This window comes from Gopherus evgoodei, chromosome 10 (genome assembly GCF_007399415.2).
Source record: "Gopherus evgoodei ecotype Sinaloan lineage chromosome 10, rGopEvg1_v1.p, whole genome shotgun sequence".
Classification (NCBI taxonomy): Eukaryota; Metazoa; Chordata; order Testudines; family Testudinidae; genus Gopherus; species Gopherus evgoodei.
The window spans coordinates 43,316,172-43,333,909 of record NC_044331.1 but is presented as its reverse complement, the minus strand read 5'-3'; the positions used below and the strand labels follow the sequence as shown (position 1 = coordinate 43,333,909).

The 17,738-nt window shown below is 49.4% G+C and overlaps 1 protein-coding gene across 6 annotated transcripts in view; it reads left to right on the top strand.

The window, feature by feature from the left end:
- Window positions 1–17,738, top strand: part of GRAMD2A (GRAM domain containing 2A) — an 83,702-nt gene that overhangs the window by 51,948 nt on the left and 14,016 nt on the right. For all 6 annotated transcript variants that reach the window (XR_004002390.1, XM_030578258.1, XM_030578256.1 and 3 more), the window contains 2 exons: window positions 832–903; window positions 8,680–8,742. Coding sequence is in view for 5 of the 6 variants with exons in the window: in XM_030578258.1 (XP_030434118.1) it covers window positions 832–903; window positions 8,680–8,742 (135 nt within the window). In the remaining variant the exon portion in view is untranslated. The remainder of the gene's footprint in view (window positions 1–831; window positions 904–8,679; window positions 8,743–17,738) is intronic.

The window sequence follows — 17,738 nt, the reverse complement described above, 5'->3', positions numbered from 1 at the left end:
TCAGGGTGGTTAAACACTGGAATCAATTGCCTAGGGAAGTTGTGGAATCTTCATCATTGTCTAAACTGCTCTTAAAAATCTCCAAACACCTATCATGGATGGTCTAGATAATACTTAGTCCTGCCATGAGTGCTGGGGACTGAACTAGAAGACCTCTCGAGGTCTCTTCCAGTCCAGATTCCATGATTAGTGAGTACTGGTGCTGATAATCCAATATTCCACCCCAGAGCTGGCTATATTTTAGTGCTGGCTGAAAACACGCTCTCTAGAACCCATTAGAGTTGAGCTCTTGCTGAAAGCCGCTCTACAGTACATAGAAGCAATGTCCTATTGGTCTTAAACTTTTAAATTTGCTTTGTTAGTGACCTGAAAGGTCGATTTTTTTTTTTTCAAGGTACCCAGTGTTGGCCTAATTGCTCCCACTGAAGTCAGTTACAAAACTGCCACTGGTGTGAGTGGGAGGAGTGTTTTTGCCTCCCCTCTGGGAGTGGGATGTCTCCGAGTCCTGGTGTTCCTGCACAGAACCATAATGCCATTGTGGGTGGCCCTTCTGTTTGCAAAATGAGCTGCTCCCACAACCATCAGCATGACGCTGTGCTGAGTCTGCCACAAGGCCGGCTGCAGCACCAGCTCTTTGTAACCTGCTCCTGTGCATCTCAACAGAGCGCTTAGTATGGTGGTGAGCATTTAAACAGGAGCCAGAACTCCAATGTGCTGTTGGTTCTAACTCTGAGCATCCCAGCAGAGAGAGGAGCCTGTGCCTCTGGACCGATGTCATGTGCTGAACAGGGATAGCCTCTCACTGCTGCTTCTCTCTCTGTTTGTTTTCAGTACATCTTTGTGTCCTTGATCTCTCGAGACAGCGTGTACGATGTGCTGAGGAGAGTCTGCACGCACCTACAGGTACCCTTCTAGTTCATCACAAATCCAATAGCTCCTGCCAACGGGTTGGAGGGAGCTCAAGGCTGAAGTGCGTGCCCTGAAACCACTGTGCTTGAATGGTGGCAGCACTGTATCTGTTGTTCACATGCATGGTGTGACGTGTCCCCTGTCCGGGATGGTGAAAGGCTCTGTATTTTCCCTGTGTGCCCCCTGGGAATAGCTGTCCTGGACACTGCCACAGAGCAGACTCTAGAGGGTTTGCGTGACAGATCAAACATTACAGCCTCACATCTCAAAGTTGCATGGCTTTGTTTGTTCACCGGTCTGCTACTCTCCCGCCCCCACATATTCAAGCAGGATGATCTGGACATCCGCTGCCGGGGGTGGAGGAGCAGCCCAAATGGGCATGGGAGCAAGAACATCTTCCCCTGTGACTTTGTGCATCCAGCTTCAAATGCCTGTTACTAATGGTGCCTGGATTAGCGATGAGAGAGGAGCACTGCGTCTATCACAGCCTGATAGGAACCAATGGACACCCCCAACAGAACCATATGGCTTAGATGCATTGATAGTGCTGGGGGAGCCGTCTCAAATGCTGGACAGTGGGAGCAGAGGGGATACCACAGACCCCATTGGGGAGCATCATGTGCCATCATCCGCGGCTGAGAGGCTCCCCAGAGACATGTTCTAAGGGAGGGACATTGGGGAGGCTGATCTACTGCCCTCCGCTGGCAACTGACAGTACCGCCAATGACAGGCATTCAGAAATCTGGACCATAATAAATCCATGAGATTGTCTCTGTCTCTGCCTGGAAAGGCTTGCAGGACATCAGTCCCACGGCCCAGGCCCTAGTGCCAGGCAAGCACTGCCTTCCCTGAATAGAGGAGGGGGAGCTGGCAGCACCCCTTTTCTGCAACTGCGCCTTGGAGCAAATGATCGTATTGGGCTGGGTCTATGCCTAGCTAGCAATCAGCTCCTCGAACCTCCCCTAAGTTCTCCAGCATGCTTGCATGACTCGGAATATGCCCAGATATGGCCTGGGGTGAGAGAGCATGTTCCTGGCTGGTGAGGTTGGTTTCCTCTAGGTGGAATCTTCCGTTAGATCAACGACCCCACCCCAACTAGCTTAATTTAGATAGGCCCCATGCGCGGAATGCTAATGCCTCAATGTTTCCAGTCATAACAAATGAGTCCAGGCCACTGGGGATAAACCTGCTGTTTAGATGCTTGTTCCCAGTTCGGGCAGCAGAACGGCTGAGCTGTTCTTACCCTTAACACAAGACAAACCCTCTCTCCTATTAAGCCAGTACCTGCACAGATGACTGATGCTTAAACCTCTGTCTGAGTGCTGTGCGTTTTGCTGCAGTGCAGAGCTCACCGAATGTTTCATTCTCGGGCAGTCACTGAAGTGACTTCGCCGGAGAGCGGGATGAAATCTGAGCACAGGGCTGGGAGCCAGATCATAGCTGTGAGCAGGATGTTCCAATAACCCTTTTCCATCTGTCGCCCTCAAATAGACGAATACAGGAAACATGACTTAACTCATCCTTCTTGCAGCTAACAGTGACATGAGCTTGGGCAAGTGACTGTACTTCTCTGTGCCCAGTTCACCACCTGTAAAATAGTGATCATGCACCGAGTGGGGGGGAGTGAGACTTTATTAAAGTGCTTTGAAGATGGAAAGTTCTGTATGCTTAATATAAGGAAATACATGTCCATGTAATTTGCCGTGTGCGTGCACGCGCGCACACACATGCATGCACACACACAGTAGTGCAGTGTTGCTACTGGAGTTATCAGTGGAAGTTAAATCACATATCCTAACTCGAGGTAGGCAACCTATGACACACGTGCCGAAGGCGGCACGTGAGCCGAAGGCGGCACGTGAGCTGATTTTCATTGGCACTCACTCTGCCCGAGTCCTGGCCACCAGTCCGGGGGGCTCAGCATTTTAATTTAATTTTAAATGAAGCGTCTTAAAGATTATAAAACCTTTATTTACTTTACATACAACAATGGTTTAGTTATATATTATAGACTTACAGAAAGAGACCTTCTTAAAACATTAAAATGTATTACTGGCATGCGAAACCTTAAATTAGAGTGAATAAATGAAGACTCGGCACACCGCTTCTGTAAGGTTGCCGACCGCTGTCCTGGCTTGTGCTGTTAAGCTGCCCATGATGTACATTGTTATATACGGTGGTGGTATAGCTGTGTTGGTCCCAGCATATTAGCGAGATAAGGTGATATATTTTATTGCTGTCCTCTTACAAGTACATTGCCTTCACTGTCCCTAATTCAGTTTACACCTGGAGGCGAAGGTGGTCTTTGTCAAGTGGCAGCTCACAATATGGGAAATCCCACTTGACGGTTAATGTCATAACATTGGCATTGATACTGTTTCCATTGTCTTCGCTGGGAGCAGAATCGGGCCCGTGATAGATAATTTGCATGTCGCATCACAAAAGAGCCTGAATTCCTGCTGTTTTCTAGGTCACTGATAAACTAGGCTGAATCCAAGAAATTTCTTTGCTCTAATGGTGTGCGTGTGCATTATTTATAACCTCAGTGTAAGAACACTGGCTCTGCCAATATTTGTGTTTTTAGGCTCTCTTTACAGGGGTTTTAAATTTTGGAATAAAAACCATGGTACAAATTAGATCCTAGGGGAAATTTAAAAAAAAAGTCTGAGGGGAAGAAATCCATCAGTCCTTAACCTGGTGCTGAGTTTAAAAAGCCTCCAAAGAACACCTTATTTCTGATGTCTTTATTTTGAGCTATCTTGGTGTGTGGTATAATTCAGAGGAATCCTTAATCCAGAAAAGTACCTCTAGCATGTAACAGGCTGTCAGGAGCTTGGATCTTGCATGGATTTGCAGAGTTCTTCTGCTGATTCATCCTGACAGCCAAATTAGATGGAACCCAATAACTCTGCCTCAGGAGTTCTTGCCCCACCCCACCCCCTGCCCCCAACCAAGTCAGTGTTACCTGTTTTACAGAGAGGAGAAACTGAGGCCTGGTCTACACTATGTGTTTATACCGATTTTTAGCAGCATTAAACCGATTTAACGCTGCACCCGTCCACACAATGAGGCCCTTTATATTGATATAAAGGGCTCTTTAAACCAGTTTCTGTACTCCTCCCCGACGAGAGGAGTAGCGCTGAAATCGGTATTACCATATCGGATTAGGGTCAGTGTGGCCGCAAATCGATGGTATTGGCCTCCGGCCAGTATCCCACAGTGCACCACTGTGACCGCTCTGGACAGCAATCTGAACTCAGATGCACTGGCCAGGTAGACAGGAAAAGCCCCGCAAACTTTTGAATTTCATTTCCTGTTTGTCTAGCGTGGAGAGCTCACCAGCACAGGTGACCACGCAGAGCTCATCAGCACAGGTAACAATGAAGTCTCCTGAGAATCCAAAAAGAGCTCCAGCATGGACCGCACGGGAGGTACTGGATCTGATCGCTATATGGGGAGAGGATTCTGTGCTATCAGAACTCCGTTCCAAAAGATGAAATGAAAAAACATTTGAAAAAATTTCCAAGGCTATGATGGAGAAAGGCCACACCAGGGACTCGGTGCAGTGCAGAGTGAAAGTTAAGGAGCTCAGACAAGCCTACCAGAAATCCAAAGAAGCAAACGGAAGGTCCAGGGCAGGGCCAAAAACAAGCCGCTTCTACGCTGAGCTGCATGCAGTTCTAGGGGGAGTCTGCCACCACTACCCTACCCCTGTCCGTGGATTCCGAGGTGGGGGTGGTAATCTCAGCCATGGCTGAGGATTCTGCGGACGGGGAAGAGGAGGAGGAGGAAGACGAGCTTGCAGAGAGCACACAGCACTTTGTTCTCCCCAACAGCCAAGAGCTTTTTTTCACCCAGACGGAATTACCCTCCCAGCCCTCCCAAGCCACTAGCCCAGACAATGAAGCCATGGAAGCGACCTCTGGTGAGTGTACCTTTGTAAATATAAAACATGGTTTAAAAGCAAGCATTTTTTAATGATTGATTTGCCCTGAGGACTTGGGATGCATTCGCGGCCAGTACAGTTATTGGAAAAGTTTGTTAACATGTCTGGGGATGGAGCGGAAGTCCTCCAGGGACATCTCCATGAAGCTCTCCTGGAGGTACTCCAAAAGCCTTTGCAGAAGGTTTCTGGGCAAGGCAGCCTTATTCCATCCACCATGGTAGGACACTTGACCACACCATGCTTGTAGCAAGTAGTCTGGTATCATTGCATGACAAAGCCTAGCTGCGTATGGTCCCAGTGATGGTTGGCATTCAAGCAACATCTGTTCTTTATCTCGCTGTGTTATCCTCAGGAGAGTGATATCGTTCATGGTAACCTGGCTGAAATTCAGGAATTTAATTAAGGGGACAGAGATGGCCATTCCTACTGGGCTGTTTGCCTGTTGCTTAAAAGAAATCCTTCCTTGCAGGTAGTCAAGCGGGGGGGAAGGGACAGAGGAGGGATTGGCACTGATCTTTTTCGCGTTTGGCTAGCAGGGATCTTCCATGATACCAGCCACGCGGTGGGGGGAGGGGTAAAGCAATCATCCCAGAGAATTGGATCAGGGGGTGGTTTTTGCTGCTGCATGTTAACAGGAAAGAAGCAGCACTGAACGGGATTTGCTTGGTATTTGGGAAAGGAGGGCACTGTGTATATGAAGGCTGCAGAAGCCGAAAGACAATGGCTTACCATGGCTGCATGCAAGCTGAATTCTGCTGCTCGGACCTGCGTCTGTGATCTGTAACACCAGAGCTGCAGGCACTCGATATTAAGATGCAAAATGTGACCTTGTAGTGAAATCACATGTGCTATGTAAGGTGAATAGTGTTGTTCACCGTGAAAGAGTATAAGCATTGTCCTGTAAAATGTATCTTTTTAAATACTTCTCTCCCTTTTTTCCCTCCCTCATGCAGCTGCAAATTTTTCAAGCCTCCCTACTCCATCCCAAAGGCTATGTCAGATAAGGCGACGGAAAAAAAGACGCAAGACGAAATGTTCTTGGAAATCATGGAAGTGACCCACAATGAAAGAGCTCATATGAATGAGTGGAAGGACGTGGTATCAAAGTACAGGAAAGATGCCAGTGAACGGGAGGAGAGGAGGGACAAATGTGAGGAGAGAAGGGACGCTCGAGATGAGAGGTGGTGGCAGGAAGATCAGCGGTGGCGGGATGCAACGCTGGGGCTGCTGCGTGATCAAACTGACATCATCCGACGTCTGGTGAAGCTTCAGGAACAGCAGCAGGGTCACAAAGTGCCGCTGCAGCCCCTGTGTAACCAGCTTCACCCCTCGTCATGTTCCATATCCTCCTCACCCAGACGTGTAAGAATGCGTTGGGGAAGACTTCATGCACCTGCCCACTCCACCCCCGGGGACTGCCCAACCAAAAGGCTGTCATTACTTTGAAACTTTTTTAGTGGCCTTTTCCTTCCCTCCTATCATCTTCCCAAACCACACCCGGGCTACCTTGTCAGTTCTCTCCCTCTTTTTATAATGACTTTTTAATAAAGAATACATGATTTTTAAACGATAGTGACTTTATTTCCTTAAGCAAGCTGTAATCGAAGGGGGAGGGTGGGTTGCTTACAGGGAATGAGTCAAGGGTGGGGGGTTCATCAAGGGGAAACAAACATAACAGTCACACCGTACCCTGGCCCGTGATGAAACTCGTTTTCAAAGCTTCTCTGATGCGCACTGCTTCGTGGTATGCTCTTCTAATCGCCCTTGTGTCTGGCTGAGCATAAACAGCAGCCAGCTGATTTGCCTCAGCCTCCCACCCCACCATAAAGATCTCCCCCTTACTCTCACAGAGAGTGTGGAGCACACAGCAAGCAGCAATAACGATGGGGACATTAGTTTGGCTGAGGTCTGAGCGAGTCAGTAATGTGCTCCAGCGCGCCTTTAAACAGCCAAATGCACATTCTACCACCATTCTGCACTTGTTCAGCCTGTAGTTGAACAGCTCCTGACTACTGTCCAGGCTGCCTGTGTATGGCTTCATGAGCCATGGCATCAAGGGGTAGGCTGGGTCACCCATGATAACTACAGGCATTTCAACATCCCCAACTGTTATTTTCTGGTCTGGGAAGTAATTCCCTTGCTGCAGCCGTTTAAACAGAGTAGTGTTCCTGAAGACGCGAGCATCATGAACTCTTCCTGGCCATCCCACGTGGATGTTGGTGAAACATCCTTTGTGATCCACCAGTGCTTGCAGCACCATTGAAAAGTGTCCCTTGTGGTTTATGTACTGGGTGCCCTGATGCTCCGGTTCCAAGATAGGGATATGGGTTCCATCTATCACCCCACCACAGTTAGAGAATCCCATTGCAGCAAAGCCATCCACTATGACCTGCACATTTCCCAGAGTCACAACCTTTCATAGCAGCAGCTTAGTGATTGCTTTGGCTACTTGCATCACAGCAGCCCCTACAGTAGATTTGCCCACTCCAAATTGATTCCTGACTGACAGGTAGCAGTCTGGCATTGCAAGCTTCCAGAGGGCTATTGCCACTCGCTTCTCAACTGTGGGACTGCTCTCATCTTGGTATTCTGGCGTTTCAGGGCAGGGGAAGGCAAGTCACAAAGTTCCATGAAAGTGCCCTTACGCATGCGAAAGTTTCGCAGCCACTGGGAATCGTCCCACACCCACAAAACTATGCGGTCCCACCAGTCTGTGCTTGTTTCCCAGGCCCAAAATCAGCGTTCAGTGGCTAGAACCTGCCCCATTACCAGCAGGATCTCCACAGCGCAGGGGCCCGTGGTTTGAGAGAATTCTGTGTCCGTGTCCTCATCACTCTCGTCGCCGCTCTGCTGTAGCCGCCGCCTCCTCGCCTGGCTTTGCAGGTCCTGGTTCAGCACAGACTGCACGAGAATGTGCGAGGTGTTTACAACGTCCACGATTGCGGTCTTGATCTGAGCAGGGTCCATGCTTGCTGTGCTATGGGGTTTGCACAGGTCACCCAGGAAAAAAGGCACGAAATGGTTGTCTGCTGCTTTCATGGAGGGAGGGGTGAGGCTGTACCCAGAACTACCCGCCACAATATTTTTTGCCCCATCAGACACTGGGATCTCAACCCAGAATTCCAAGGGGTGGGGGAGACTGCGGGAACTATGGGATAGCTACGGAATAGCTACCCAACAGTGCAACGTTCCGGAAGTCGACATTAGCCTCGGTACATGGACGCACACCACCGAATTAATGTGCTTAGTGTGGCCATGTGCACTTGACTTTATACAATCTGTTTTACAAAACCGGTTTATGTAAAATTGGAATAATCCAGTAGTGTAGACATTAGCCTGATGCACAGAGAGGGGAAATGACTTACCCAAAGTCTGGCCATGGGTCTGGAGAGCTGGAACTCAAAGCTCAGTGCTCCTAACATCCTCCTCAAGCCCAGACTGTCATCAAAGTGTCTTTACGTTATGTTGGTTTTGTTCAGTCTTGGAAACAAGAAGAAACACTCGCATGCTGCTGACTCCTCATTCACCTCTTCTCCAGCCCAGGCTAAACTGAGCACTCTGTCTCCACTGGAATAACCCATTGTCAGAAACCCTTCTCTAGAAGTCACATGTACAGGAGTTGCAACCCCTAAGGGTTTGCATGTGGCAAGTTCACATACAGGCGATGTTCTTACCAGGGTCACCAGCAGCTTTGGAACCCAGAGTTACTATAACTTTCTTTTTGGTGGGGAAGAGGGGCAGTGGAGTGTCCTAGTGAGGATGCTCCTTCCAGTGGAGATCCCCTGTTGATGGGTCGGTAATGTCTGCTCCTTCCTCTCTTCCAGGTTTCGAGTAAGAAGAGTTTGAGTTTGAAAGAATTCACAGAGGAACCTGATTCCGTATCCTTGGTAAGAGCCATATTTACAAACAAGGAATCAATAACAACAGAATATCACAGAATGCCCCTGGTAAAATGCCTCTGCAGTGAACATACAAGCACTAATGCTGCAGGCTGTGAAACATCTGTTTGAAGTGTTAGCAAGTTTAATAAAAATCCCCATGCACTTTGAACTTGCCAAAAGCAGCACTGAAGTGTGGTGAACACCAGCTCCTCTGCCTGCCTCCTCCCACAGCCAAAATCATGTTTAACATTGGTTGGTTGTTAGGGAAGGTCATGGTTAGACTCCATTTTTTTTTACCATGGGTTGCAGGATCTTTTGACAGCATCCAGCATGACTTGACAGAAATGGATATTAATGGGGGGTGTGGGGTGTGAAGGGGATCATTTGGAAACCCTTGTGGTGATGCCTGAATTGAAGGCTCATGTTCAAATGTCTAGTCCAGGTTAATAGAAATAAAATCTGCTTGACATTCAAACAGCTTCTTCATTGCCGGTTAGAGCTGAGATCTTAAAATTGAATAAAACCGCCTCAGTTCTAAACACTCATAACATGCTGGGAACATGATTAAATGAGCAAAAATCCCAATAGATTAAAAATATCTTATCATAAACTTTCTGTTCAACCAATTCATCAGTGGATCAGACTCCAAGATCAGCTTTTATTATTATTTGTATTTGCAGGGGAAATAACTCTGTATGAAAATCCCAGCACACCAGAGAGCACAAAGTATATGGAAAGATGTTGGCAGAAATGTTAAGTAGGGCTGGCTGGAAAATAAGAATTCCATTTTGTGACAAATTTTGTGGCTTCAAAATTTGACTTCATTCTACATTGGAACAAAAACCAGAGCTTCTCAGATTTTTCATGAGGGGAAAAAATGAGCGAGAGAGAGAGCAAGCGAGAGCCACCCCATAATACCCAATAGTCCGGTGGTAAGGGCACTCCCCTGGGATGTCAGTCACCTGACCACGATGCTATTGGCTATTCTTCTTCAAGTGCTGTCCCTGTTGATGCTCCACTTCAGGTGTTCGTGTGCCCCTGCGCTTGTAGTCGGAGACTTTTGGTAGCAATGCCCAGTTGGGTCGCACATGCTTGGTCCTTGCCTCGTGCTGCTGCAGGCAGTTAACCCACGCTGTGTGACCAACCCCCACTCAGTTCATTATCTGCCGCCCTTGGCTACAAGGCAGAGCAGTCAGCAGCATCTCCCTACTTTGTAGTTAATTAGTTACTGTCAGTTACTTAGTTTCCTTGTTATCAGCTGCTTAGCTTGTTTCCCTTTTCTTTTCTCCTTGGTTTAAAAAAAGCAACAAAAAGCTCATGGCCAGGAACTTCAGCCATTTGAGGATGAAAGCCCTCACCCCCCAACGGGAATGCCCAGTTTCCCGGGCTTTCAGTGCCTTGCCTCCAGGCTTGCAGACCTGACAGCCGGGGTGGGTGTGTTTGCTGCCTGGGCAAAGCAGCCATGCCACAAAGTTTTTGCATTGCCTCAGGCTCGTGGCCAAAACAACACAAAGTGGAGTGGTCTCTCGGACCTGTGTCGGGGCATGAGGCTCGGGACACCCTGCCCCCTCCCCCTCTTTGCCAACTCCAGCTTCAGACAGAGGTCCTTTCTCCATCCCACGTTGGAGTTCCCCACCGCAGGAATTTAAAAAAAAAAAAAAAAAAAAAAGAGCCGTCCCACAGATGATGATAATAGCACCAGCTGTGCTGTCAGCGCCAGGAGCTCGGGTGGCTGAGAGCTCCGGCACCGCTGCAGACAGACGGAAGGGTGGCTCTGGCACAGGCACTGAAGGGAGGTCGGAATCCCGTGCCTCCGAGCCACAGTCTGCAGCTGCTCCATGAGCAGGCATCCAATGCCAGCACTGCCTGGGCTGTCAGCGCTGGGAGCTGAGGTGGTGGAAAACCCCAGCACCGCTAGAACCAGAGACTCTACAAGAACGGGCTCCGACGCAGGCACTAAGGGGAAATCGAAACCCCGTGCCTCTGCACCGCAATGTCTGTTCATTCCACAGGCAGGCTTCCAATACTGGCACTGTCTGTGCTGTCAGCACTGGGAGCCGAAGTAGCGGAAAATCCTGGCACCACTAGAGCCAGACACTCCACAGGAGCCGGCTCCGACACAGGCAGTAAGGGGAAACCAAAACCTTGTGCCTCCACACTACGATCTACAAACGGCGCCGCAGCACCACTACAAAAGGCAGCTTTTTCAAAGGCGCACTGGACACGCACAGAGGCGCAGCCAGCAGCACCGCCTTCTCCTCTAGCCCTGGCACAGACAAGGAGACAGCCACAGAGGCCACTCAAACCAGCACAGCAGCAGTTCCTCAGACAGAGGGTTCTGGTATTTGGCTCTGCCCCGATCCCCCTGTCCGTGATACCAAGTCTCCCTGCATCCCCAACATCACTCATTGCCTCGCTCCTTATTTGAAGGAGGAAGATGAGGAAGAACAGGGAGCTATTCCTCCAGCGGCTCCTATCCATCAGGAGTCAGTCAACCCAGGAGTCTCTCCTGGGGCATATTATGCTGTCCCCGGGTACTTACAGTGGTATGGGGACCCACTATGCTGCTCCCATCCCAGTGGGCATTCTGGACTCCATGGGTCATATGCCCCACAGAAGTGGGGACTGCCTGCCACGGCCAGACCCAGCACACAGTAATTCCCCACAACTTCTGTACCAGCACCCTCAGTGGTACCAGGGTAAGAGGAGGAAGAACCCCTGCTCCTGCTAGGGATATCGACCACCCACTTGCCATCGTCCACAGAGGACACCTTTATGCCACCGCCTCCTAATATAGGGGATGATTTCAAACTGTTCCTTGGCTTATTTGAGAGGGTGGCCCTCTCTGGACATCTCCCTTGAGGAGGTCCTTGTGATACCGCATCAGCTAGTGGACTTTTGCATATATCCACTTAGTTTAAAAAAAAATTGCACTTCACATGAATGAGGCACTGATGGACCCTGTAAGGTTATTCTGTGGACCCCTGCGGCTGCCCCTCCAGCTGGCGGGAGGTCTGACAGGAGGTGCGTTACCAACAAAGAGCGCAGACTTCGCATCCAGTGCCTAATTTTTAGTGATAGATGCAGTCCAGCTACGTGACATGCAACAACAGCCCAGAAACGCAACTCATGATAAGGCCTGAAAAGACTTGATCAGTTTTGGCAGTAGGCTTGCTCCTTGGCTACCCATCACCTCCGCATAGCCAGCTATGAGACATTACTAACAAAATACAACTATACAAACTACACAAAAATGTCCAAATTTATTAATTTTATTTCCAAGGACAAGGGAGAATTCTCAGCACGTGATTCTGAGGACAGGGCTGCAACATCTGCCTCAACTGTGGTTGTAATGAGAAGGGTCTCATGGCTCTATCTTTCTGGCTTCCCCAAAGAGGTGCAGTCCATGGTGGAAGACTTGCCAGCCCAAATTCATTTGCCAAAAAACAGACGACTTGCTCCACTTGCTCATGGACTCACAAGTAACTCTCCTCTCCGTGGGAACCTATAACCCCAAACCCAAGAGGAAACAGAGGAATTACTTTACATCCCAACGATACCACCGGCCAGTGTATTCACAACAGCAGTGATTTGACTCACAAGGTCGCAGACACAGGCCCTAAGGGGACAACAATCTACTTCTCAAGTTGCTGCATCCCAACCATCAACCTCCAATAATTCAATAAGTTTGTCAGAAACGCAACAATTCAAGATGGTCACACTATACACTATAAGCGACTGCCTGCTAAAAATGTCAACCCATGACACAGCAGTGTAAGCCATCGAACAGATGGTAACCCTCTTCACAAATCTGGGTTTCCTAATAAATACCGACCAATCCATTCTAACAGTGGAAGAGCTGGACTTCATTGGGGCCATAGCCTCACTGCCGAGACAACATTCTGTCACTCTCACCGTGCTCATACCCACTGTGCGAAATAGCCCACAGATCTCTGCCAGGACTTGCCCCCAACTCCTTGACCACATGGCAGCCACAACATTTGCTGTCAGACACCCCAGATTAAACATCCGTTGCCTACAAGGAAGGCTATGTATCAGCTTTGTTCCACACAGGCACAGCATAAACAAGCACCTCACAATATTGGGCAAAATAAAGGACCTTCTTCTCTGGTGGGCAAAACTGACCAACATGTGCACGGGGGCACCCTTCATTCAGACCACAAATGCCTCACTCCTGGGATGCGGTGCCCACCTGCACCCACATTCTATACAGGGCTGCTGGTCCCCTGCGGAATCCCTTCGACATATAAACCTATTGGAACTTCAAGCTGTCTGCAACGCTTGCTCCCAATTCCTGCCACTCATCAAGGACACAGCTATTTTGAAGCCTTGTCTGTATATATCATACATACAAGTTAAGGGGGAGCACACTCACAGTACCTCTGTATGCAAGCCATAAAACCCTGACGATGGTGCATCAGACACAATATCCACCCATAGCAGATAACCTTCAGCAGACAAATTTCTCAAGACCGCAAAGGGAGCTTGACAACACAGTACTCCTGCATGTATTTCAACACTCAGGGTTCCCCACAGCAGACCCTTTTACAACTGCACAAAATACCAAACACTCTCATTTTTGCTCCGGTGCAGGTCTCGGCGTACAGTCATTAGGCGATGCATTCCTCCTCCAGTGGAACGCTCCCCTTCTCTATGCCTTCCCTCCTGTTCATTTCTTGAACCAGGTGATCCACAAGATCAGGCTGGATGGGCCAAGTAATTCTACTAGCATGGTCTCGCCAAACCATGGTATCCTTACCCCCTCAGTGTGACCGTGCATCCATGAATTGCACTCCCACTTCTGTCTCACCTGCTGTCCCGTGTCCTGCATCCACAGAAACTTCATCTCCGAGCATGGCTCCTCCATGACTCACAGAATCTGAGCTGATCTGCTCAGAGGAGGTAAAAAATATGGTTACGCAGTTGAACAGAAATGAACTGTCGCCCATACATCCTGAAGGAGAGATGAGTTAAGGCCTGTTGCCAGCTAAAACGGATGACTTCCATCCCAGGGACATTACCCTCTATACTGTGTTACCTATCAGAACTCAAACGGTCAGACCTATCCATGAACTATCAATAAAAGTCCATCTACCTACCATCACAACATTCCAAGGTGGGTTGCCATCCTGTCTTTTACCCATCTACTGACCCAATGTTTCCTCAGAGGATTCAATAATATCTACCCTGAACTACAGGAGCCTACCACACCATGGGACCTGAACCTGGTTCTTCGGATCATCACCTCTTCCCTGTTTGACCCCTTGATGACATAATCATTACTACTCTGGTCTATGAAAATAGCATTTCTTGTGGCAATGATATCTGTCAAACTTGTGGCAGAACTGTGGGCTTTCATGGTGGAACCCCCATACATGATCTTCTTTGAGGATAAAGCCTCCTTCAGACCACACCCCTAAACCCCACACGGATAGAACAAATTACACACTTCATAATCTTGATGTTTGGAGGGTGTTGGCTTCTTACATAGACAGGACTAAACCATCCCATAAATCACCGTCTGTTTCTATCCATCACTGAATGCTCCAAAAGGAGCACGATCTCTAAACAAAACTCTGCTATTCTCAGTGCGACTCATAGTGATTCGCTCACATCCCACTAGAACCTTATCAGCCTCCACTGCTTCCCTGCACAATGTACCTATCACAGGCATTTGTAGACTTGCTACCTGGGCCTCAGCCTATACCTTTAGACAGCATTATGCCTTAGAGGAACAGGCAACATCTGATACCTCCATCAGATGCTATGGCAACAAGTTGAACAGCAAGTGTCTTGTGTAGGAAACTGTCAAAGATGTTTCCCGAGTTTTGAAAAAAAATCAGTCTGGTCAAGACACTTTTTCAGTGAGATGTATCAAGTTTTTGATACGGACAGCTCCTGAGCCCTGGTGAGGAAAGTCAGAGAATGAGTGGTGGTGGTAGAGCACCCAGTAGGGTTCTAGGAAGACCAAAGGGCTTCTGATCTGTTTTACATTCACATGATGTTGATTAACTGCTGGAAGGACCTGGGGCTAGGAGAGCTGAGGGCTACAGCAGTACAAGCACAGGTTACTCAGATAAGGTGTGTGCACCACCTGGTGATTGTACAGGTCTTTTGTATTAATCAGAGAGAGACTGACATACACTAGCAATTCTGTCAGCATTCAAGTTACTGCAGACTAAGTGAGTCTCCAGCACAGATTAACTGGGGCTAGGACAACAGCTTTTAAGTGTTGGATTTGTTGACCGCTGGACTCCTCTTGTGATGGCCTGCTTCTGAAGCTGGTGACCTCACTGGAGCTGCATGCATGGTAGCCGTGTGCCCCAGAGAAGCTTGTTTTCTGCTCCTCTGGGTTGTGCAGGGAGCACTGAGATGAGCTGATCTCTCCGAAATCCTCGTTTTCTGCAGCTGCTGTCACACCAGGCTGCGTCACTTTCAGAAACAGCAGCCTCGAAAGTAAAGCTCTTGCAGCCTCTCACGAGGTTAAGACTTGTCTCTCTGTGCGCACTGCCGGGGAACGGCTTTCCCCGTGGAAGGGAGCAGTCAGGCAATCTGTGCTGACTGCTGAAGGGAAAGTATCCCATCTGCTGAGCCCAGGCTGGTGCATCCAAAGCCCTTCAGCTCCCCATCCTGCTGCAAAATCTCTCTAGTGACTGGGAGAGTAAATCTCTGTCTATGGGCCAGCTGAGTGCTCTAGCCCCAGGGCTCCCACCTTAATGGGATCCTGTGGTAGTAATGGGATGACTCTTCTCTCCTGGGGGCTTTTTTAAAAAAGCTTCGTCCCACAGTGAGGGCTCTGTGCCCTGAAATGAGAGAACCCAGAACCTTGACTATTGTGATTCCTTGGCCCAAGCTGCCTCAGCTGTGTCTGCTTTATCCACTCAGAGCGGGATCCACGTACGTTTCCTTTCCGTGCCTGCCCCCGTAGATGTAGCAAAGGGGACGTGCGCTCTCGCTGCTCAGGCTGCCGGCTATGACAGTGTCAGGGAAGCTCTGGCACGTTTGTCAGCGGCTTGAAAGCTGTTCCAGCGTTGGGGCAGGTTTTCTCACCTGGATCTTAGGGAGGCAGCACATTTGAGGTGATCTAGCCAGTGTCTCCGTCCATGTGAGCAGACATTGCCCTAATCTGTTGCTATTTCTGCTCACCTCTCCTTATGTTACATGGCTGGTCATGTGGTCTTATGCCATGCTGCAGAGGCCTTTTCAATGATCAATATTCCTTTTGCAGCTCTTGTATTAGTTTTACAACTGCGGTGATAATTGTCTTTTATCACGGCCAGTTATTTTCTACTTTGCCAAGTAACTGGTTATTATCTGTTAGCCATTTGCCTAATGCACCATAAAATGCTCAGAACTTCCAGGGGTCGGGCGTCCCAGGAGGGACAGCTGTTCTGGCCTATAGATGATGTTAAAGGTGTGTGTGAACAAAGCAAGATTATGGTAATAGCATAGGAATTGCTGCAGGTTAAAAGGTCCTGTTGTAGCTGACGCCCTTAACAGCCCGAGTGAAGTTACTTGGCTCCAACAAGGAGCTGTAAGAGCAATTGTATGCTTAGTATTTGCAATGCACCTTCTTGCGTGCCACAGAGATGCTTTGCTCCCTGTGCTGGAATTCCCAGAGCACAAATCCCACCTTGTTTTCTAGCCTGGGATTTGAAGTAAAACAGCACATCCAGTGGCGCTCCAGGGAGGCTGGGGGTTAAGGCACTAGCTTGAAGAAGCTGGCAGCATCTTACCTGAGACCATGTTATGTGTTATGCTTTAGGGACAGGGTCTGTATTGTTAGCAGCTGGCCGTGGGTTCAGGCTGTGTAGTGCTGCTGAGCGTGAGTGAAAGTGAGTGAAAGTGACAGCTTTCTCCCCGAGCCATTGTGGACGTGGTTTCTGGGAGTCACTCAGTGCTCATATGTGAGTGCTTTGCACCAAGATGCAACTCGTGTAGATCCTTCGAGCTGGGCTTTTGCTCCCTGGCCTAATGAGACAACCACCTCCTACCATGGGGCAGGAAGGAAGGTCTAATAGGAGCTGTCCTGAACTCTGCAGGGAGCCCCTCCAACCTCTAGGGCAAAGAGTAGCCCGGAGGAAGAAGACGATGAATCGGTGGGGTAGGAAGAGGAGTCTCCAGAGAAGACCCCTCATTTGAAGACAATGAATTGATTCATCTTCCTAGAACACAGACCAGTGCAAGGGTTGGTTGGTTTATTGGAAGCTGACCAGGGACCTGGCCAGTTCAGGAGGAGGGGAAGGAACGGACAAGCTATTGCATGAGTCCCTCTTCCTGCAGATCAGTCTGTAGCTCTAACTGCTTGGTGCAGTTGCTACTTTTCCTCCTCACTACCACGTCAAGGGGAATGTAGCAGACCTCTTGTCTGAGGAGCTGCTGGCAGGGCTGTGAGCATCCCTCTCACCTCTGGATCTATAGTGCATGGGAGAGGCATTGGTAAAACTCTAGCCTGGGCTGATTTCACCCACACGGCTGCACGAGCCCTGTGTTCTCTGGTCTCGGCACACAAGGGGGAGTCGAAGGGGCTGGAAAACAAGGGAACAGGGCTTGCGTTGTTTCCAGTTGGCTGCTGGGGTGAGGCACAGGGGGAGCTGGGCTGGCCCAGAGCACACACCAGGGCCCTGCCTCTGCCCTCCAGGTGCCCAGAGCAGTCAGATTTACGCTCAGCACAGCTTGCTGTGGCTCAGCACACATGCCCAGTGAGGCCTAGACACTGACCCCTACCGCACAAACACTCATGGGAGCTGACAAACAGGATGGGGAGAGCGGAGCAGAACAGCCTTGTGTCCAAACCCCACTGTGTGGTGCCTTGGAGCGGCTGTCAACTGCTTGACATCAGGGCTGGACAGGGGCCACTTTATTCCCAGTGAGGAGCGGCTGTGTGAACTCCCCAACTGCCAACCAGCACACACCAGGTACTGTCCACCCACACCCCCGCAGCAAGGGCCCAATCCTGCCAGGTCTCCACCTGCCCAGTG